The 22912-nt window shown below is 41.2% G+C and overlaps 1 protein-coding gene across 1 annotated transcript; it reads left to right on the top strand.

Moving 5' to 3' along the window:
- The first annotated feature begins 13629 nt into the window (after window positions 1-13629).
- On the top strand, window positions 13630-22029 carry ECRG4 (ECRG4 augurin precursor). The gene is made up of 4 exons (XM_020783972.3): window positions 13630-13885; window positions 15486-15533; window positions 20176-20333; window positions 21693-22029. The coding sequence occupies exons 1-4, from the start codon at window positions 13798-13800 to the stop codon at window positions 21852-21854; spliced, it is 456 nt and encodes a 151-aa protein (XP_020639631.2). The 5' UTR covers window positions 13630-13797; the 3' UTR covers window positions 21855-22029.
- Window positions 22030-22912: the final 883 nt, after the last annotated feature.

Below are 22912 nucleotides of genomic sequence, written 5' to 3'. Positions count from 1 at the left end.
AATCTTGCCTCCATTTCCCTCACCCTCAGTTCATGCTGTTGGGCTAGGAGCATTTTTCTGAGTTCTGGGTTCTGTTCTCCCGTGCTCTCATCCTGCACTGAGCCAAATTCATCCTCAGAAACTTGGTCCACCTGTGGGTCTTTCACTTCACCCATTTCCGCCATTTGGCTTCGAGTCAAGGGCATAATCCCCCCCCCAGAACAGGCTGCTTTCAAAAGTCAAGCCTCAAAATAAAGCGACCACTTTTTTTTCTTTTGCCTCAGAAACAGCCTTCTATAGATTGCTGCTGTTCCTTCAGCACTAACTTGCAACTGTTGCCAGCCAGAGTCCACCCCCCTCTGCTAGGCCTCTCAGCAGACAGGCTAGATCACTGCTACTTTACCCAGTTTTGCCTCAGCCTTTTCCCGCCAAAACAGGTTGCCTCAGAGCTCCCTAATCTAGTCTCCCCAGTTGGCACTTTCTTCCACTAGCGCACCTCCCCGTGAGGTACGCCTAGAAGATTACCTACGCGCCCTCAGATTGTCCCTGACTAGACCCCCCTTGCTCTGGGCACACTTGCCAAGGCTTTGCTGGACCACTGGACAACTGGACCAGTCGTATCCCACACGCTGGACACCAATCAATGTGACAACCCCAGACCTACTGGGATATGCCACAGTTACACTAAGCTGCCACCAACCATTCCCTGTAAGAAGTCACACAGACCAGGGATGGATTTTTAACAAACAAAGGAATAAGGTTTATTTAAATAACACACAGGGAAAATAAAATGATCAAGTGAATAAGATACAGTAACGTGGCTTAGTCTCAATCATACATACACTAGTCTGGTTCACACAGAACACTCATACAGTAAAGCCCAGACCCTGAACCTATCAGTTCTGGCTACCTAGCTGGAAACCTGAACCTATCAGGTAGGTACTGACTGACACACAGTTGTACCCTGTCTGACACACAGACTCCCACTCCAGCTTCTTCTCTCAGCTCTCCTCAGCTCTCCTAACTTCTCCACACAAGCTCCACATATATATACAGTACAGCCCCTCCTCCTGATGTCCCGCCTTCCACTCCCCATAGGATGGAACTTTCCCTCCAACCCATGACAGACAGGTACCATCAGTGCTGTATGTAACAGGGTTTACTTTAAATGGATATACTGTGTGGCTGTTATAGACTGCATATATGTTTTGCAACTCTTTAACATTTGCTGGAGCTTTTGGTATTTTCACGGTGAGTGAGGTGTCTGGCTGTGGATTCAGAGGTTGAGAGTTCAGTCCCCACTGTACATCCCAGGAGAGCCAGCCTCTGTGGCCCTGGGCAAGCTGCATAGTCCCAGGATGACCCCAGAAAAAAGAAATGGTAAATCATTTCTGAGTACAGTGGTGCCTCGCTTAACGAGCGCACCGTTTAACAACGAATCTGCATAGCGACATGTTTTTCGCAATGATTCCAATGGGCAAAAATCACATTGCGATGTTCTAAAAACAGCTGATCGGCAGTTCCAAAATGGCCGCCAGAAGAATAAAATGGCCACCCGCTCCATTTTCGCGCCCTGCCCTTGCTTACTGGGCAGCAAAAATGGCGGCCGGATGGGGAAATCTTCGCTTACTGGTGAGTTTTCGCCCCATAGGAACGCATGGGTTCCCCCCCCACATAGCGACAAATCCAGATAGCAACGTTAATCCTGGAACGGATTAACGTCGCTATGCGGGGCACCACTGTACTTTCTACCTAGAAAACCCTGGAAAGGCTCACCATAAGTCAGAATTGACTTGATGGCACACAATTATTATTACAGGGGTAGTAGCTATTGTTAGTCTGCTGCAGTAGAAATCCTGTAACGGTATTCTGGTAACCTGATGGATTTATGATGGAATGTCTTTATACTATGACTTTAACAATTGAAACTGTTCTGGTAATGCTTTGTCTTACGCCTGTTGCTAGCAGGGCAGCCATTTTAGACTGTGGCTGTAAAACAAACAAATGAATCTACAGTAGTTAGTGTTAGCTAAATATGTCTGATGTGGCTGGTGAGAGTTTTGGTTCAAGCAACATTTGGGAGGGCCACACATTTCACAACACTGTGTTAAAAGAATGACAAAAGCTGAACTACAGACGTATCAAAAAAATAACAAATGCATTATGACATAATGTAATCTCTAATTTTGTTCACAGATCTATAGCATTGTGTTAGATGATATAGTTGTTAGTGTTTAACAACATACAACTGCATGACAGCTAAGCTTTGACTCACATTGAAAGAATATTTAACAGAGTCAAATCAGTGTATGACTTGAATCTTTTTTTTAACAAAACCCCACAAATTCTGGTTGATTTTGAATCAGAAATGTATGTAATCCAATCACTTCTTTTTCAAATAAGTGAAGTGGGGCTCCTACTGGCTTATTTATCTTAACAATATTTTTAAAACAAGGTTGTAAGCAGGAACTCTAAAAATATGATAATGATGATATGGATTGGCAAATTATGAGATAGAGAATGGATTAACATTATTGGGTGAAAAGGGCTGTGAACATGATAATTCTTAGAAAGTGTATATTGAAATGCTATGGCAAATAAATCAAAGAACACGTTTTTGTCTGTTTGTCTGAGGTTCTTACATAAAATGGAGTATAGGCTTACACAAATTCGTATTTTTATTTTCCCGTTCTTCATAGTGTTAGCCAAATAATTTCTCACATTTAACTTTTACGTGTTTTATAAAAAGTTACATCTTTGTCCATTATGTAATTTGGAATGGTCATACATATAACAGGATTACCTTGACTTAAACCCTCTTTAAATCTAGGTTTCTCATTTTCAGCCTGAAAGTTAAATTAAAAGAAAGTATTAAAAGCAAAAAAAAGGAGGCAAGAGAAAGACATATAGAGCTGGACTATACTCATAGAAGATTTGCACGTAGTTGTATATCTCTTCCATTTGTTTTAAGATAAATGGTTTTTGGCTTAACACTTTTTGGCTAAACCTGTGTGTTGGCAGTCTTCATAGTGAGCTGATGCTTCTGAAATTAAACAGGTTATTAGAGAAGAATGGGCAGTCTCTTAAAAATAAACAGGTGTTATATTCTGGCACCTAGTGTGTGGTAGGGGAGAGAATAATGGGCAGATGCTTTAACCGCTAGAAGCTAGAATATCAGAAATATATCTTGCGCGGACTAAATTCAAGGGGAGAACATGGGAAATCATACAGATTAGCAATCACAAGAAAAATAGAAACTTTAATGTTATTGCTGCATGAGAGTGCAGCAGTGATCTTGTGTTGGCAGAGCAAACCAACATTCTACAAAGCAATTCTAAACATGGGGGCAGCCCAAACAAAAATGTGTAACTTTGAGACTCGACTTTAGATCAGCACCAAATTTGGCACAGTTGTAGCAGACGGTCTGTTCTTGGAAAAATTTGGGCAAGGAGTTTTCAAGTTGTGATTTTTTAAAAAGTAAAACTGTCTCATCAACAAAAACAACATCCCAAATTTAAAATAGCTCATATACATTGAGAAGACCAATCTTGCTTATCTTGAAAGAGAATGGTTGGCCCCACCCCCTTTTTTATTTGGAAAAAATCTAGACTGTAAGGACTGAATTGTTGGCAATTTTAAAAGGCCTTTCAAAAGGGAGAAACAATGATTTCTTATCACACAAAGGATGCCTTGGAAGAGGCTTGTCAGCAAGAACTTTGCAAAGTAGATATATTCTTATTGCAGCTTCATGGGAAAGGAGATATTTTGAGAGTTTGGGGCAATTAAAGGTCACAAAAACAGAATCAAAAGGCAGGTTTCATTTAAAGTGTCAAAAAGTTGAAAAACAGTCCAGTAAAATATTTTGGCACAGAGGAACTAAAACCCAGCTGTTCTTGCTTCTGTCCTCCCCCAGCAACCAGATCAGCTAATGCAGATGATGTGCTTATCTTCTGAGATTCTCTAGCACTGGGTATTTCTACATGAGAGAAGTTTATCTTGGAAATGGTGTGCATTGTGTCTATACCTAAACTTCCATTTAAAAAGCCAGGAAATCCAATTGTTCCTCTGCCCTCCCCCAACCCACTTCTCCAGTTTATGACTGTGGGATATTGCTCACAATATCATGCCCATGTCTCCAGCAGGAAAAAAGGATGCCAGGCTTTACATAACAAAGGGCTATGACAAGTACAGCTAGTGGTGAAGACTCCTGGGAGTTTTAGTCCAAGAACATCTAGGGACCCGCGGTTGGAAACTACTGCTCCAAATATTTATGTAAATAAGTAGAACTAATTAATTAGATTTTTAAAAAATCCTTTGGGATTAGTTAGCAATATTTGGATGAGTGAAGAACAGTGGTTCACTGGTGAAATTTTGAAGGATCCCATTGTGACAGTAGCCACACCCTGAAGAAGAATTTTTTTAAAAAACAGGCATCTGTTATGTGTCGAGGATTCTTATCAGTCCTGCAATGTGGTTACGTCCCCTGCACCTTTGTGCCAGGGTTGTGTTCCAGATGTTTCTCTCCACCCAAGTAACACTGCATCAACAAATAGCATCAGACAATGGAAGCAACATTAATGTGTATCATGCCCTATCTAAGTTGGGCTGCAGGGCAGCTTTGATTGAAGAGAAAGCATGATATATATACACTTCAATTTATTATGTAACAACATATGTGAGAACAAATGTAGCGGGCCACTCTCAAGCCTTTACCCATCCAGGCCTCTAAGAGTGCTCACTCCCTTTCACCAAAACTGCTGCCACCAACCTATCCTTAAAATCAAAAGGACAAGTGTTTCTTTCAAACAAATAAAAATGTTTATTGATTACACAAAAATAAAAGGGTAAATCACTGGTATTAAATCAATTAGTCAATCACTGTTTCTCAGACACTAGCTCACACAGACTTTTTCCCTCAGTGACAGGCTTTTTCTCACTCTCTCTGTCAATCTCTCTAATCACTCATCTCTCAAAAACTGATCTGATCTCCTCTCACACATCACACACACCTTATATAACCCAGCTCCTCCCACTTCTGCGTCCTCTCATTGGCTGAGGTTCCCCTGCCCAGCTATGACGGACAGGTGAGAGCAGAGCTGAACGCCACAACAAATCTTATGCACTTTGCTTCTGGATGAACATAATAATTACTCCCTCTTCTGCCCTTCCCCCTTTTTTTGTTTTGTTTTGTTACCATTCATTAGTTTATATACATGTTTAGTTATTTATTTAAAGCAATATTTATTTCTTTGAAGTATTTTTTCATCCATAACCTACCTAGGTTATGGACTCAAATTGAGTCAGAGAAGTTATCAAGATTAAAGAGAAAAAAAATCCTAACAGTGTTCAAAGCACTAATGAGTGGGGATTTAAAGATAACGCTTTAAAAAATATGCCTTCCCACTGCAGCATTTCAGCATCTAATAGGTCGTGTCTGTCCAGATTGTTCATATAGTAGGTCTCTTGGGAGCTACAGTTCCAATTCTACTTCAATGCCGTTTTCACTTCAGAGAAGGAAGTGCTTTGGAGTTGCTGGATTCTCTCTTCAGTCAGATGAGGGCTTTTGAGTATTCCATTCTCCTGCCCCCAATTTACAAGTGATTAACCACACCAAATTACATGCACTCCGTATATGCTGCCACATGCATGACATGAAAAGATGGGCTTAACAGCCACCACTGATATTTCTTTAAAAGCATTCGTCTTTGAGAATAAAGTCCTGCCCCAATTGGGGAAAATGAGGGAACAACCTTTCTTTAAAGGCTCTTTTCACATCACTGCCAGGCAGTTGCTAGTGCTGATTTTTTCCCCAAATATTGAAATAAACTACTCTGCAGCAATTCTGTCTTCTGCCTGGCACTCATTTGTGCATATGAATTAGGACCGTGGTCAGGACAGGAATGAAATGGGAAGAGTTTTACTCTATGCTAAGCTATAATTTTTCCAAACAATTACCCTAGTCCACTCTTCTTTCCTTGCTTTGTGACTTAAAGCTTAATGCAGCTTCACAAATGTTTTATTAAGTACAGGCAGCCATTTTGCAGGGGACAGTATGTCCTAAGGGAAACAGGAGGTGCTTGAAGAACTGAAGAACAGCACAGCAACAGCTTAATTCTCCAAACCAAGAAAAAGGCAACATCAAAGCCAGAAACAGTGTTGTGCATCAGATCTTCCATATCAAATTGTCTTGGCACCTTAGACTGATAGACGACACTCTGCTTGATGTATCGTCTGTATGACAGGCTCCATTTCTGGGGCAAGTAGTAGTCCCAGATATTACCCAGTGTGGTATAGTGCATAATAGAGTAATGGACAGGGACTCAGAAGGCCTGGGTTTGAATCCCCACTCAGCCATGGAAACTTACTGGCTGTGTGGAACTGGCAAAACCACTCCTTATTGCACTTTGCTTGACAGCCCTATTAGGGTAGCTGTAAGTCAGTTCCAGCTTGATGGCACATAACGCAGTAGCCCCAAGTGACTTCAGTATCAGCAACCTCATTTGTGACCTGCACTGTTCAGGAAAACCTGTCAGAGTCCAGATCTATTTACACTTGGAAGATGGATTAAAATATGTTTGTTCAGGCATTTGTGGGTTGGTCTGTTTCTGATTTTTATTTTTCTCCTTGAATAGAATATTGATTTTATGGCATTTTTTTTGCTGGTATTTAAGCTGCATTAAAGATATCTAATGTAATTGTTTTTGGATTTTGTAACTCTTCTGTTTGACTAAGCAGTCGTGAGCTGCCATTTATAACAAGTGAATTGAAGTTAATTTGGACACAAAAACAGAAAACATTAAACCAAAGCCAGGAATGGCTTAGATTATAGAGGGCCCTAAGGCAATAGCGAGGAAAGGGTATCTGTCTATAACATCTGAATACATTAATGGCAAATACTTTACTATTGGGGAAGATTGATTATTTGCATCCTCAATCTTGTTCTGAGTTTCAGACACAAAGAACTTGCTGTACAAAACATTTTTCTCACAGATTTACAGGATGCTTTAAAAGTCACTACAGACTCTTCAATAATTAGACAGACATGTAGAACAGAAAAACTGAGTTTGGCTGAAGTAGACAAACTTAGTTGCTATAAAAACACAAGAAAAAGCCTTATAGGTCTTGTGCATCTCAAAATTAGGCATAAAAGATAGACTCCAGCATAGAGTTATGCCACCATCTAAGTCTTTGGAACTGCTGGCAATTACTGCAGTTGAAAGCAAACAGTGTAATTGCAAACCATGGATGCAACTAATTTTGCTAAAATCACAATGGATGGGGTAGCAAATAATAGGAAAAAGTTAAACGTTGGGGGAGAATATTAACTGCTCCTGTTTTGAGTTAACCTACCATTTTTAACTGCTGAGAACCAACTCTGAAAACACTACATTGGCAGCATTGTCCAAGCACTACAGAAAGGCCTACACAGCATGAAAAATGAGGGCTGCAAATTTTATTAAACAAATTAAGAAAATAGTGGCCAGAATCTTATACTAAGTACCATGATTTTGGCCAACCACATTGTGAAAGCACTGAACAAGTCTGTTGGCTGCTGGTATCACAACAGCCCTTGCCTTCATTTGGAGAATTTCTTCCTTACTATTATTCAAAGATGTAGGAGGTACAAGAATGGGTGTGTTAGTTGGTTGGCAATGCTCCCCACATCAACAATCACAGATTTCCTGAAACCTCATACTCATATCATTTTGCATCCTCTTACACTTCTGGCTGCATCCCTCTTGTCCTCACTACTGAAACGCAAGGATGTGGTTGACAAACAAGCTTGTTCACAGAATCTGTATAGAGGGTAGACAAGAGAAGATAAGGACGCAAAATTTCTTGCTCAGATATGAATCCCTCCCATCATTCAGGTATAATCCAGCCTCCTGAGGATTACATTAGCAAAAGTGAAATGCAGAAACCAATATGAAAATCAAAACACTTAACAAATGCTGTTGCTTGGAAAAAATACTCATGATGGCTGCAGTTTACCTGGAACTAACATTAGAAATCAATCTGAAATGTCAAGTGCATTTAACATGGAACCTATTGCAGGCTAGTTCAATTAATGAAATACAGGAAAACTCATTAAAAGAAATTAATAACAACATCGTACTGGTTATTGTATAACTGAAAACTCTGACCCTGTGTAGACCTTCAAAGTTTCTTACATGGCCGTGTGACCCCCCAAGGCATTGCTATGTTGTTTTTGTTTTTTTAGAACTGTGGCAAAAATATTGGTTTCCTGTTCAGATTGATGATGATGATGATTGGTATAAGGTATATTTCCCCATGCATTTATTTGGGAGTAGATCACATTGAGCTAATGGGATTTATGTCTGCGGAAACAAGCAAAACATTCACTTTTTTCTGCTCCTTTCTGTCCTCCTACATGTGGTTGGACATGATGGTATTTATTCAGACTTTGGATACAGCAGGTCTGAACAATGATATTATGTTGCATTCAAAACAACTTGCAAAGCTTTTCAGCTGCCATGTTTGTTTCCTTCCTTTCCTTCTTTTCCCATGTATTCTACCTTAATGATAAGCTGGAACAACAATTTTACCAAGCATTGGCCAGATTCCTATTGTCATACAAAATAATGTAAAGGCAGTTTTGCAAACAACCCTATATTGTCAGAAGACGGTTACAGTTCACCTCATCTACCGCTAAATGATGGTGCATTCAGAATGCATGATGGATGGTAAGCAAATGAGGGAAACCACTTGCACAATTACCTTCAATTCCACCCTTATTTCCCCAGTAGGCTTTTGTACATTGTACTATGTGATCTTATCTAATATAGATGTACTAGAAGGCTTCTACAGCAAAATCTTTGTGTTTATGTTTAAAGTTTTGTTGTTGCTTTTTGGTCAAGCCTCATATGCTTATCAATGTTCTTATCTGAAAATCTCTCTCTCTCTCATTTCTCCATGTAGCATGCATAGACCAGAGGCACATAATACTCAGTCTGCACCTAGCATCTATTCCCTACACTGGCACAAAAAAAAAAAGTGTCACTCAAGAAAAGATCACTCAGACCAACCACAGGATGAGGAAGGCTAGACTTTACTGGGGTCCAGGGGAAACTGAGCAGAGTTGTATTGCCATTACTGAGAGAAACTGAGGAAAATCCATAGATCTTGCTTGAGGATGAACGCGACAATGGATTGGGGTGTTATTGTGAGAGTGATAGGCACACAAAAAGTTTGTATATAACAATACTAATACTGTAACTATGAGGTAAAATCAATTCTGACTTTTGGTGATCCTTTCCAAGGTTTTCTAGTCAGAGAACACTCAGAACTCATTTACCATTCCCTTCTTCTAGGGGTATTTCTGGGACTGAGCAGCTTGTTCAAAGCTATACAGGCCTTAGGAGGCACAAGTGGGGAACCAAACCCCCTTCGCGAATATATCAAACCCCCAGACTTCAGCTCCATAGCCAAATAACTCACTCAACTGAGACATCCAGCCAGTTCTAGGTTTGTATAAGCCCCACTCTCCCATAATTCTAAGGCCCTCCTAAGATAACCTGTGTATCAGACTGTATGAGAAACCTTCTTCACCTAATAACAGTTGATGTACCCTCATGACTTCCAGATTATCTAGGTGTCCTGGCTTCCTGCAGTTATACCATGGGGGGGGGGGAAGTGTTAAAACACAGATGCAATGCCAGGAAAACCCTGCCATAGATGCTGTACAGCTCCAACTAGGCCACTTGAATTTTATCAGAACTGAAGAAGTACTAGAGCAAGCGTGAGCAATGTATACCCTCTGTTCATTTTTAAACCTCCCACTGAATTTTTCAGAAATTCAAAATCCAGTAGCACATTCTCCCTCCACATTTTCACTCGCTTTAAAGGAGAACTGTGGTCCCAAACGTTTCCTGAACAAGGCACACATAAATTCTACCAATAGTTAGTGGTTTAAACTGTAAGCATTACATCCTGCTAAAACAATACTAATTTTTTTTTTTGCTTACAATTCCAGAGATTGACCTTGGGAACTTTTTCCTGTCTTTTATGAGTCGTGGTCTTCCAGAATTAGGAAAGATAAAACTGGACACACAGAACAGTGCACATTACATAGTGTCTGGAAGTTGAGTCATGGCAACCGGACTTCTTTCTTATTAGGTTGAAATATATCAGGGGTCTCCTACCAACTCTCCTCAGACTGAAGAAGCTACTTGGATGATTAGCGAAAAGTTTCAACCTAAAAAGAAATGAGTCCAGTTGCCATGACTCACCTTCCAGATAACCTCTCCTAGATGACTGAGAATCTTCACAGATATATTACATAATGCATTACCAGAGATAAAATTGAACATGTAGAACTGCATACATTAAATGATGATATAATTCTATCACTGGATAATGGCAGAGCCTTTGCAATTAATTTTGACAAGTAGCCATGCATCTGCTTTTCTAACCTGCACTTTTGCAAGCCGTTGCTTGTCGTACTAGTTGAAATGGATATTTATGAGCAAAAACTATTCATGTTTGTTTTCATTTTTATTTATTCTCAGGTAAATAAAACTTGTTAATGGTTCCTTATACATTTCCAGCTTCCATGAGGTACTGTGTAAATTATGCACTGCAGTTTCATAGACAGACTTGCCTACTTCTTTTCTGCCATCTGAATCAAATACCTGCCATCCTATTGTCAATCCTGCAATTTTAGGTTCGATTAGAATATGATCTGGCAAATATGTTTTTGGTTCACACTTTAAGCTGAGAGAAAAATTATGTCCCAAAATATTGGTGAGTATGTCATTTACACAGTGGCATAGAGAAGCCAGTTCTTACAGGATGGAAGTCCCAGGGCTTTCTGCCTATGACATAATTTGCCACTCCACTCCAGGCTCTCTTATTGCTGTGAACTCAATTACATTTCTTACAGCAGCTGAGAACCACAGGTTGCTTCAAGCCATCTCTGTTGTGTAATGCAAAGTATTGGAAGGTGATTTGGTCTTGGATAGATGATTAAGAGCCCTTAGGAATACAAAATACTTGTTCACCAACCGTGGATACATACTGACCCATCAACCGGCATGTTTGAACTCTTTGTATGAAAGGAGACTGTCATAATTAGTACCTGCGCTTCCAAATTTACCATGGTATTTACAGGGAAACATCATGGCAAGACTCCTGGTGCTGAACATAACTATTTGTTGTGATGCAAAATTCTCTTATTCATGAGTGTGTGTCCAAAATCACTCCCTCTATAAAGCAATATCCTAAACCTTGGGCGAGGTTTTTCTGTTGTTGTTTGTTTTTTAACCACTGAGATGATTCTCTGGTATCCTAGTGGACTAAACTCATCTGATTTTGTGGTATTTTATCAAACCAGTAATTCATTATTCCTAGATTTTCTTCATCTCTCAGTGTTTCTTTCTGAAGCAAAATTCTCCTTCATATTATAATAATCTCAAGAAATGGGATGTGCTTAAAAACTACCAAACAAACACACAAAGGATCAGTGCAACATGCCAGTAGAATTGATTGATTGATTGGATTGATTAGATTGATTGATTGCCCATCTAGCTGAAGGCCATTCTGGGGAGTTTATAGCACAGAAGAACAAAAAACAATCAAAACCAAAATATAATAATAAATCATGAAATGATACATTGTGATCAGGTTCTTCATATTTTGGTGACGGGTCCCTTCTTTTCGTGGGAATAAGAGATGGAGGCGATTTCAAAACTCCAGCTGATTCAACTTTATTAACTTCAGCATCCAGAGTAACTAAATTGAAAAGGTCTAAACAACTGAATTCTGGCAGCGTCTTGTAGCTCAAAACCTTTGTCCCTGGAGTTGATATCTCACTCCTTACATTGGGGCTGGACCAAAGCGTTCGTGATCCATCATTCTTCTCAATGGGGTACTCCTGACCGTGCATACCGTCCCATAACAGGGGTGTCTTGCCTAGTCCCCTTCTAGAGGTGGAACGTTGTAGGAGGGACTGGGACAAATCACTCTCCTCCCCCTACCTTGGTTGCGGGGGTATACTACCACAGTCCATTCTAAAAGAGATGGTCTTTTCTTCTCCACCTTTGGTAACTCCAGATCTGGCAGCAATCCTCTGCCAGTCTTCAAATTAGGAAAGTCTTTTATCAGGTTACAGACCTTATCTGGAGTTTCTCCTTCTTTCTCAGTCTGCACCACACAATCCCTTGTCTCTCTTTCTCCTGGTTCCCTTTGAATTATCAGTTCACACATGTCATCTCCTTCTTTTATTACCTCCTCCCAGATTATCAAATCTTGCTCCTCCCCTTTCTACCCCCCCTGGATCTTCTGATACACACCTCTATAGCTCTCCGTCCTGTCACCCCTTCTTCTTCTATATTTATAAGCACCCCTTCTACACATTCACAGACTTTCTCCTGCTCAATTTTGATGGAGGACGGCTCGCTAACACTCTCTCACACACACATCTATAACTTATGCAGTAGAAATAATGAACCATTAAAATACATATATTAAATACATTAAAATACATACCATTAAACACAGTAGATAACAGCTACTGTTAATGTGCCATCAAATCAATTCTGTTTTATGACAACCCTCGTCATGGTTTCCTAGGTATAAAGTACTCAGAAGGATGCGACTATTCCCTTCGAATGGGGGTCCCACAGGCACTGTTTGGTTGGCCCCGGACTCCATAGGCTGGCTCTTCTCTTGGAAAGCATCCACCTCCCAGCCCCTGACTTCCAGGTGCTCCAGAGACTCCCTTTTAGTGGAAGCACCTCCTAATCACTAGGCACCCTACAACTGGAAGTGTCCATACTTTCTTTGCCTGGGTGCTCCTTACCACAGATTAGGAAACATCCCTCCCAATCTGTGGTAAACAGAACCTGGGCCAAGCATGGGTGCTTCTGGCTGGAGGGCTCCTGCTGTTTATCAGCAGAAAGGCAGGAGGACCACAATCTGATGACCTCTTTGATTAAAGCCCTTGAGAGTCCCCTGGACTGCAAGGAGAACAAACCTATCCATTCTAAAGGAAATCAAACCTGAGTGCTCACTAGAAGGTCAGATTCTGAAGCTGAGGCGCCAATAATCTGCCCATCTCATGAGAAGAGAAGACTCCCTGGAAAAGACCCTGATGTTGGGAAAGTGTGAAGGCAAGAGGAGAAGGGGAGGACAGAGGATGAGATGGTTGGACAGTGTCATTGAAGCCACCAACAGGAATTTGACCCAACTCTGGGAGGCCGTGGAATACAGGAGGGCCTGGCTCTGGTCTATGGGGTCATGAAGAGTCGGACACGACTAAACGACAAGAACAAAAGCAGCCCTGGGTCTCTTCCCCCCCCCCCCCATTAACTCCCTCCGACAGGGTTGGATTTGGGCAGACCACTGCCATCATCTCCAGGGAAGCTCACTATATCCCGTAGAGGAAATAAGGAGTCCTTGAAACTGGGCAGAAGTGTTGCTTCCAGGTGGTTCCCTAATTCCCCCCCCCCCAAAAGAACACGAGCGGCCTTTCCTTTTTTTTTTAAACAAAACTTCCCCTTGACTGGCTGCTCCGTGAAGAAGGGATTTGGCACTGGAAGGCAGGCGGGAGGGAACTGGGCAGGAACCTGGAGGTTTTCGGCTCAGCCTCCCCCCTGCTCACGGACGTCGGAGACGGCGACTTCCATTTTTTCCCCGCCCCGGCCCCGACCCCGACCCTCCTCCTCGTCGTCGTCTTCCTCCCCTTCGCCATCCTCGCCTTGCGCTCGGAGGCGCCTCTCGCTCCTGCCCGAGGTGAGAGGAAGGGAGGAGGAACGCCGGGGTGGTGTCGGCGAAACGCGCCCGGAGCTTCCCGCCAAGATGTTGCCGCTTCTCTCCGCCTGGCCCGGCCGGGGGGCGCTCTCCTTGGCCGCCTTGGTCCTTGTCCTCCTCCTTTGCTGGAGTCCCGGTGAGTCCGCCCCGGCCACGCAGAGCACGGAGGGGAAGGCGAGAGACAACCCACACACCCACACACACACACACTTATGGGAACTGAATAAGAAGTGGAGGGGAGGTATTTGCGTATCCAAGCCGGGCAACGGGGGTGCCCCGATTTTTCCTCCCTCGGCCCCCCAACTGCTGAAATCTGAGCGCCTGGAGAGGGATGCGAAGGTCCGAGTCAAAAAAGGGTAGCAAGACGTAGCACAGCCTGACAGAAAACCCGGGTTCAGCATCCCGTTGAGAGAGAGAGAGAAAAATAATTGCCTGCTTTCCACCGCAACCCAATTTCCTCCTCTCTCTCTCTTTTTTATCCCCCTAACCCTGAGCTTTAGAGGGGTTCAGATCTAGAAAAGAAACTGGCAACCTCAACGAACCTATTTTGAAAGGGTTCTCATCCGAATGTTTTCCATCCCAAATGGAATGATTGACAAGAATGGATCCTGAAGGGGGTAATATAAAAAGATGGTATTTTAGTTACATTCCTGGTTTCGGAGTGGGGGGGGAACATTAGGGGTGAAAAGGGAATGCTAAAGTTGAAACTAAAATTAAAAGCCCTGTCACTAACAATGAGACCAGGAAGAGAAGAAATGAACCCATTCTGCGCAGGAGTGCCTTCCCTCACATATTTTAATAGACTCCATGTGGAAATTCACCAGCTGAATATTTTCCCAGCACAAAGATGCACTAATAGAAAAAGCATAACGTTTAGAAAGTTTAGTATGCGATCGGTATGTAGCTGTAAAAGCTATTAAGAGAATGGGGTGTGTGTGTGAGGGGGGAGAAATGGCAGCCATGGAATATGGCTATTCTAAACCTCTGCTTCCAAAAGTGTTTTTTTCTTAAATGTTTTTAGTCATCTCATTACATTGGTTGGTAGAGAAAAAAAGATCTCAATGGCAAAAAAAAGAGACATTTATTGAGAATTGATATTTCTCCCTCACTATTGTTCTTTTCTGAGCAGGGTACGCATGATAAGTAGCTAAAAGGCACAGTTTACAACTGTGCAGTGATGACATCCATAGCTGTCCCTGGAGGCCCAGGTGCATTTAGTGGCTTGGAGTACCTGTGCTCAGCTTTGTTTGGCCAGCCAGCTAGGTCTGTTCCCAGGGAGAGACAACTTGCTAGCCAGACTACTGTCATGCACTGTATGTAGGGCTAGCCTTGATGTAACAGGTGCACCATGCAGTAGCTAAACTGCTGACAGGAACACTTCTCAGAACCCACATGAAAGAATTCCTTCTGAAAGAATTGTACTGACTGCCAATATGCTTTCAATCTGAGTTCAAGGTATTGATAGTGACTTACTAAGTCCTAATGGCTTGGAACTTGGTTTTTTGAGAGAGTATCTCTCCTTTGACTGGTGCTGACCTTGATTTCATTTCGATACCATATTAAAACATGCCTGTTCATGAGACCCTTGGAGGTTTAAAGGATCATGGCTTCACTAAGTTGTGCCCTTCTTATATATGTATGGTTTCAATGGTTAAATTGTTTACGTTAAAAACCATTTAAATTCTTTTAACCTTTATTTAATGTGTTTACTTGATACTGATTTTGAATTCATTTAGGTGTTTCAAGGGGAAACAAACTTAAGCTGATGCTTCAAAGACGAGAAGGTGAGCCTGCTCTGTCAGTCTGCACTTTTATATAATTCTTTAGCGGTAAGTTGTCAGGAGAGAAAGAAGGAAGCAGGGCTCAGGCTAGAACTACCCATTCTGCCAGAATGTTATGTCCTGAAGTCCCATCACCTATTATTCCTCTACAGAGGGGGATCGTAGAAGGGAGAAGCACCTTATGAAAGAGAAGCATTTTTCAAAAGAAGGATAATTAACCTGTTAAGGTTCCAGTCTTGTATTTGCAACAGAAAGGACCCCAGAGTAGAAATCTAGTAGAGGATTCCAGGGGTTGGAGCAGGAGAGTGGAAAGTCTATGAAGTGAGTGGGAACCTGCGTGCATGCAGAGTCACTACTCGTGCTCTAAATCATGTCCTTGAATCTACTTTTCATCCTAACAGAAGTGGCCTGTATTTTAAGACACGAAATGGCGAGGCATATAATTCTAGACCCCTATTTAGTGGTGGCACCTGTCACAGGGACTGGAATTAGGGACAGGTACATCAGTCTATTTCTAGTCTGTGTCAGCTTGGACAGAGTCCTACTAGTGTTTGTGGAATGTTTGCATAGCTTTCCACAGCTAATAATGGCCAACTGACAAGGTCATGTGCCTGATATCATAACCAATACACACCCCAGCAGTTTGCCAGTTAGCTACAACAAGTTATGCAGACCTTGCACAAACACCTGTGGGGTTCTAAACTATCATTCATGAGTCACTTCTGCCTCCTGTTTGCATGAATTTCAATAGCTGCTTTCCCCATATTTTCTCACAAAAATATGATTTTACATATCTATTTTATTTTTTTGCATTTTGAGATGCACACTCTTATACAACTTTCAGTACACATTTAATCTGTGAGGTGTGGATCAGGTTGCAAACATATCCTGTTACCCTATTATGTCAGCACAATATACTGTATGGGGCTAGTTTGTAATGTACTATCATTATCATAGAAAATTCACAGGTCACCACGTAGACTTGGTGTGATGCTTTTTTAAAAAAATAAAAAATAGAAGTTAGATGTGAGACCTCAGATACACATTGTTAGCACCATGCAAGGCAGAGCTCAGCATGTAAAATTACACGACAGATACATGTGTAAAATGTATCTTGAAGGACCGCCTCCTTCCATATGAGCCTACCCAGCAGTTTAGATCTAGCCAGGCGGCCCTTTTGAAAGAGCCATCCCTCAAAGAGGTAAGAGGGATGGCTTGTAGACAAAGGGCCTTCTCGGCAGCTGCCCCCAGACTATGGAACGCCCTCCCAACTGAAATTCGTCTGGCGCCGACGTTGATCACATTTCGGCGCCAGGTCAAAACCTTCCTGTTCCAGAAGGCTTTTAATTGAAATAACAACTGTGGGTCCTGATTATGGCAATTTTAATTGTATTTTAGTCATTTTATTGTATTGAATTTTAATTATTGTAAGCCGCCCAGAGACCTCTGGGTAGAGTGGGCAGCATATAAAATAAATAAATAAATAAATAAATAAATAAATAAATAAATAAATAAATAAATAAATACATACATACATACATACATACATACATACATACATACATACATACATACATACATACATACATACATACATAAAAAAAACTAATGAGCATAATGAGAGGACATAACTGTCCTCCAAGCCTGTATCATCTCAATGACCTGGTGTCTCCCCCTCCTTCTCTGGCTTAGTAATTATTAGAGTCAGAGTAGATGCTTTCATTTTTTATTAACCCCAATTTGAGATTCAAACAAGAAACTCTTGTTGGGTTTAACATGTTTTTATTCAGACAAGCCAGGATCATAAATCAGCATTTGAAGTTTCAGATGAACCATAGTTTTTCAGACAAACTATAGTTAAGGGAACCCATTTGTCACAGTTCATATATAAAAACAAAAGGCGTTGAGTTGCAAATGGTACCACTTGCTGCTATACTGGAGTAGTGCATTCAAATAAACCCAAGAGTGAATCACACTGAAGTAAACTATGGTTAGCATCATCTCTAAACACAGTCAGCAAGCATTTGTTTTATCTGTTTATTTATGTGATTTATATCCCAACTTTCTCCCAGAACTGAGACAGAAGGCAGCTCACCATGTGATTTAAAAAAAAAACAGGTACATATAAAACAATAAATCATAATATGAAAATAAGTTGAATTAACATAATATAAAAAGCATTATCAGTAATTTTAATTAAAAAGTAGAACAGTCACTTAATGAAAGCCCTGTCCTTAGCAGTCAGGCAATAACCAGAAGCTGGCCTGAAGAGAAAGCGCTACATTGGTGGAAAGACAACAGCCCTCTCTCTTTTGGGAGGAGACACCAAAGTTTGGAAGCAGCTTTTGAGAAAGCCCTCATCACATTGTCAACAAATGTGCCTCTGATGAAAGCAAATGTGAAGGAAGGAGCTCAATGCTTTTGCAAGCTCACAGAGTCTCCAGTAGAGCTTGGACTCAACTCATATGAATTGTGCTCAGAAACAAAATGGTAGCCAGCAAAGCCGTTGCAAAAGGTGAGGGTACAGATGCACTTCATAGATCTGCCACAGTTTTGAACCAGTTGAATTTTCAGAAGAGTCTTTGTTACAGTAATCAGATCAGGGTTTGTTACAGTAATGCAGAGGGATTCTAACTCAGCTGTCTTGTCACTGCAGCCTTAAAGCAGTTAATTGGGTACATTCTATTGACTGGTTAAATTCTAAATTTCATAAAATTTAAAATGTCTTTCATAAAATCCATTACAGTTGGGTGATTAATTTGGATCCTGGCACAGACGTAGTTTAAATTGTGAGCCTTCAAGTTCAGCATTTTTCACCCTGAATGTAAGCCAGCTCGCTGATCATGTGAACAAGCCTTTCATTTCCTTCCAATATATTTCGTATTTTTATAACCAACATTATTGGTACTGTGTTCATGTGTGATGCGTCTTGGATGAAAAAACAACCCCCAAAACCAAAACAGAGAATGCTTTATGCTAAGGCTGAGTGTAACCACTCCATAGCCCCAGGGACTTAATTTCTTTTGCACAGTTGTGCATAAAATATAATCCTTTGCCAGGAGGCTTGCTTGAAATAGTGTCTATGTTGGGTGCAGTTCTCTTGTCCCATCCCCCATCCACCCATCCATTTCATGTCTCTCACCCTACGGCCTCTTTTGCCACTGCAGATCATTGCACATTTTAAACGCACACCTATAAAGTGGGCAGAGCAAGAGCTGGTGGACAAAAAAGATCAATCCTTGAATGTTATCCATTAGGCTGCTGCCTGCCTTTAGGGTGAAGGTTATTGGTGACCTTGAGTCACTTCATGCACCCACAGAACAGAAGTTTATAGGAGGATGGTATAGCAACGCGCTGCTAGAAGGATGAATGAGCAAACTGTTTTCCTTACCTGGCGAGACTATACAAAGAATCTTGTGCAAAAAAGAAAGAAAGAAAGAAAATGGAAAGCGAAAATGATGTGGCACCTTGAAGACTGATTTCTATATTTTAATGTGAGCTTTCATAGACAAGGTCACTTCCTCAGTGGGGAAATCAAACTCATACATAAACCACAAAAACTCAGATTATAATATAGCAGTTAGTCTTTAAGGTACCACAACATTTTTGTATTTTTCTTTCATTTTTGTCTGATATGCCAGCACAGACTAACACGGCTACCTCTTCCAAAACTATACAAAGAATGTTGTAAGAAACTTAGTCCGTCTGTTTTTGGTCATAATATTTGACAGCGGAACCACAGTGGAGGCCACAATAAAGATGAGGTCTGGGTTAAGTATTTGAGGTTTCTTGTCATGGCAGCAGAAACAGAGTATTATCTTTTAATAGTACAGTGGTGCCTCGACTTACAACCATAATCCATTCCAGAAGCAGACGTAACTCGAAATGGTCGTTAAGTCGAAGCACCATTTCCCATTGAAATGCATTGTAACACGATTAATCCGTTCTGCCCCCCCAGAAAACGCCAAAAAAAATTATAATAATAAACTACATAGCAAGCCCCATCAGAAGATGCTCAGGCTTGGAAAAAAAAAACCATAAATAAAGCACACAACAGCCCCATTGGAAGGCGCTGGGGCTTTAAAAAAACACCAAAAATAAAGCACACATCAGCCCTGTCAGAAGGCGCTGGGGCTTTAAAAAACAACAACCCAAAAATAAACAGCACAGCAAACCCCATCAAAAGGCGCTGGGGCTGAAAAAATAAACACGCCAAAACACACACACATAAATCATTGCACAGAAACATAACCCCCCCCAGCCCAAACTCACCCTGCAAAACCCTGTAAATGTACTTACTCAGAACCAGAAAGAAGCACCAGGCAATCTCCTCTAATTTGAATTCCCTGCTTTTATCCCCCTGCCTCTTTTGATTGCAACTCAAAGCTCCAGCTGCAAGTCGAAGCAACATTTTGTGGCCACAGCTGGTCGCAACTCGAAATGATCGTATGTTGGGACGGTCGTAAGTCAAGGCACCACTGTAGTGCTTTCTTCCCCTCCCTTCAAGAGTGCATAATGCAGACACACATCAATAATGGCTCATCCAAAGCCCTCTGCTTGTAAATCTAAAATATCTACTTGGTATAAGCTTGCAAAAAAGTTATAGCATCCTCAGGTTAACAGACTTTTGGCTCTCCTATTTCAGCCTCTGCTCCAACTAAGGCAGAGGTGTCTGTCAAAGAAGATAAGGCGAAGGAATTTTTAAGCAGTCTGAAACGCCAGAAGCGCCAGCTTTGGGACAGGAGTCAACCAGATGTGCAACAGTGGTACCAGCAGTTCCTCTACTTGGGCTTTGATGAAGCTGTAAGTTACATGTTTTGAATTTTTAAACAGGTAATTCAGTGATCGTAAACTCCAGTTATGGCCCTTTATATTTCTGAAACTGTCCGTTAAAATTAATACTATGACCAAATATTCAAGGGCATTTTCTTGCAAATAGGGTTTATTGCCGTTTGCTTTTGGATAGCTGTGGACATAACACAGAAAGGAATTCCCTCGTGTTCACTTTTGATCTAATTATATTAAATCCATTAGAAAAGGTATGGGAAATCTTTCATAGCTATAAAAGGAGTCAACCTACTTACTGATAGTGAACGTTGACAAGGTGAACTATGAATACCCAGCAAAGACAAACTCATTGTGAATACGACCTTGGCAAGAACTTCTCTAGGAACCTAAATTCACTTAAAGTGGTGTTAAACTCACCTTTGCCACATTTTAGCTTTATTGACTTGACTGTGCCAGGAAGGTTTTTCTTGAGAAACTACCATCGTCATCATCTTACAACTGCAGAGCTGGAAGGGACCCTATGGATCAGAGTCTGGCCCCTCTCAAGGAGGCACAGTGGGGAATCAAACTCTCAACCAAGCCAGAGACCCTAAATCTCTGAGCAATCCACCAGTTTTCATGTAGTTAAAAAGAATGCTGCATGTGGTTTAGCCCAGAATATTATCACTTGTGTTTATTACTTCATTCTATGGGGGGTCCATGCTAAGGTGTCTTGCAGCCGTATCATGAACGGCCTATTATCATATTGTGGGTAATTTGGCTGGATTGTACAAGTAATTACTAGATTCTCCCAAAAGAATGGATCAGAGAGATAATGGAGAGAATGTGTAACACAAGCCCCTCAGCAAAGAAGAGGACAGGATATCCACCATTGAGGATCTTGGGATCTGAAACCTGATCATAAATTTGGGAGCTGTGATTCACAAGTGATGCACATACTGTAGGTCTACTGTTGGTTAACTCAGTCTGGCTTTGACTTCTCTGAACACCTAAGGAAGAAGTGACTATTTTAATTGCTCCAAATTCATTCTGCCCAGCCAATCAGCCAGAGAAGTTAACTGCCCACTGACATGTTCTGCTGTGAATGAGTAAATGTGAAGATCTGCCTAAGACATCAAGAGTATGGTTGCATCTGCTTTTCTTGAAATACGAATCTTCATGGTCCTGCTATTATGTGACTCTGAACCAAATTAAGCTGCTTCTTTTTTTTAAGGACACTATGGGCATTTAGCTAACTGCTGCTGTTGTTTAGTCATTAAGTCATGTCCGACTCTTCGTGACACCATGGACCAGAGCATGCCAGGCCCTCCTGTCTTTCACTGCTTCCCAGAGTTTGGTTAAAAGCTGCTACTTCTTTTTCTCCCTTGCATGCAGAAATTTGAAGATGATGTCTCATACTGGTCAAGCCTAGGCCGTAGTGGCCATGAGTACTATGGCGGGTATTACCATCATCATTACGATGAAGATGCACCCATTGGCCCACGAAACCCTCACACCTTCAGGCATGGAGCAAGTGTCAACTATGATGATTATTAATCTTTTCTCCTCTGCATGAAAACACCAGAAAGATTGATAAGCTCCTCATCATATTTTAGTCTGCTTTTTCATTTGAACGTGTTTTCTTTAAAATCAGTAAGAAAAATTTGAAGTTTTTTATATCCACTCAGTAGCGCACAATGTATATGTGTTAGAATTAAAGCTTCTTGATAAACTAGGTCTCCAAAGTATTTGTTTTTGAGGGGGACCTAATGCAGTATTCCTATGCAACACAATGGACAGCCATTTATCATGAGACTTTGGTAAAATCATTTTACAAAATACAGTGTAAAAGTGGCTTAAGAATAAATATCAGAGAAATAATGTCATAATTGCAGAAAGTTACTGCAGAATCACAATGACTAGGAGCCTATTTTCTCCTCCAAGTCATCAGTATCATGTTTAGTGCATTAATATGATGTCAGGGTATGAGCCCTATTTGGTACATGTGTCATTGCCCTATGGGAGCAACCACTGGGCAATCTGGTCCACATTGGCATTCTAATGGCAACAACAGTTGTGCTTTCTACAGCTGCAAGGGTAAGATATCTGCTGTCACTCTAAGGAAGGTCTCTTTGCATGAATTATTAAAGGAGAGGAAAGCCACACAAAGCTTCTTGAACAGCAGCCTCAACTCCGCAGTAAGATAAACACAGGACCTAATTATTGGAGTTGCAAGCATAAGTGAACTGCAAATGCACACCGTGTATCAGAAAAGGCAGGAAGTGGAGGTTAGGCAAGGATCCTTGCAGCTGCAGTAGTTCCATCCAAATAAACCTGTTCAGTGTTAAAACAGCAAAGCTAATAACAGAGTTACTTACTATTGTCCAGAATGCTTCTCACCACTTTAAATGACACCGGGGAAAATCCATAGTATAACTCTGCAAACAGTGCAACTTTGATCCAGCACCAGAAATGTTTAATTTACACCAATGAAAAGCTTTCTATCCACCCATTTTAGGTTCTAAACAAAATAATTGCCACTGGGTTACCTGTCACCACCACTGATCAGACAGTGATTTTTTTTTTACTTTGAAAGGCTCCCCATTTCCAACCCA

Source organism: Pogona vitticeps, chromosome 3, assembly GCF_051106095.1.
Source record: "Pogona vitticeps strain Pit_001003342236 chromosome 3, PviZW2.1, whole genome shotgun sequence".
Taxonomy (NCBI): Eukaryota; Metazoa; Chordata; class Lepidosauria; order Squamata; family Agamidae; genus Pogona; species Pogona vitticeps.
This window is presented reverse-complemented; position numbering and strand designations above follow the sequence as displayed.

Excerpts from the sequence above, each read along its gene's own strand:
- ECRG4 (XM_020783972.3), top strand. The coding sequence starts at position 13,798 with ATGTTGCCGCTTCTCTCCGCCTGGCCCGGCCGGGGGGCGCTCTCCTTG. Across the intron at positions 15,534-20,175 it reads GATGCTTCAAAGACGAGAAG|CCTCTGCTCCAACTAAGGCA; the intron begins GTGAGCCTGCTC and ends CTCCTATTTCAG. Across the intron at positions 20,334-21,692 it reads ACTTGGGCTTTGATGAAGCT|AAATTTGAAGATGATGTCTC; the intron begins GTAAGTTACATG and ends CCTTGCATGCAG.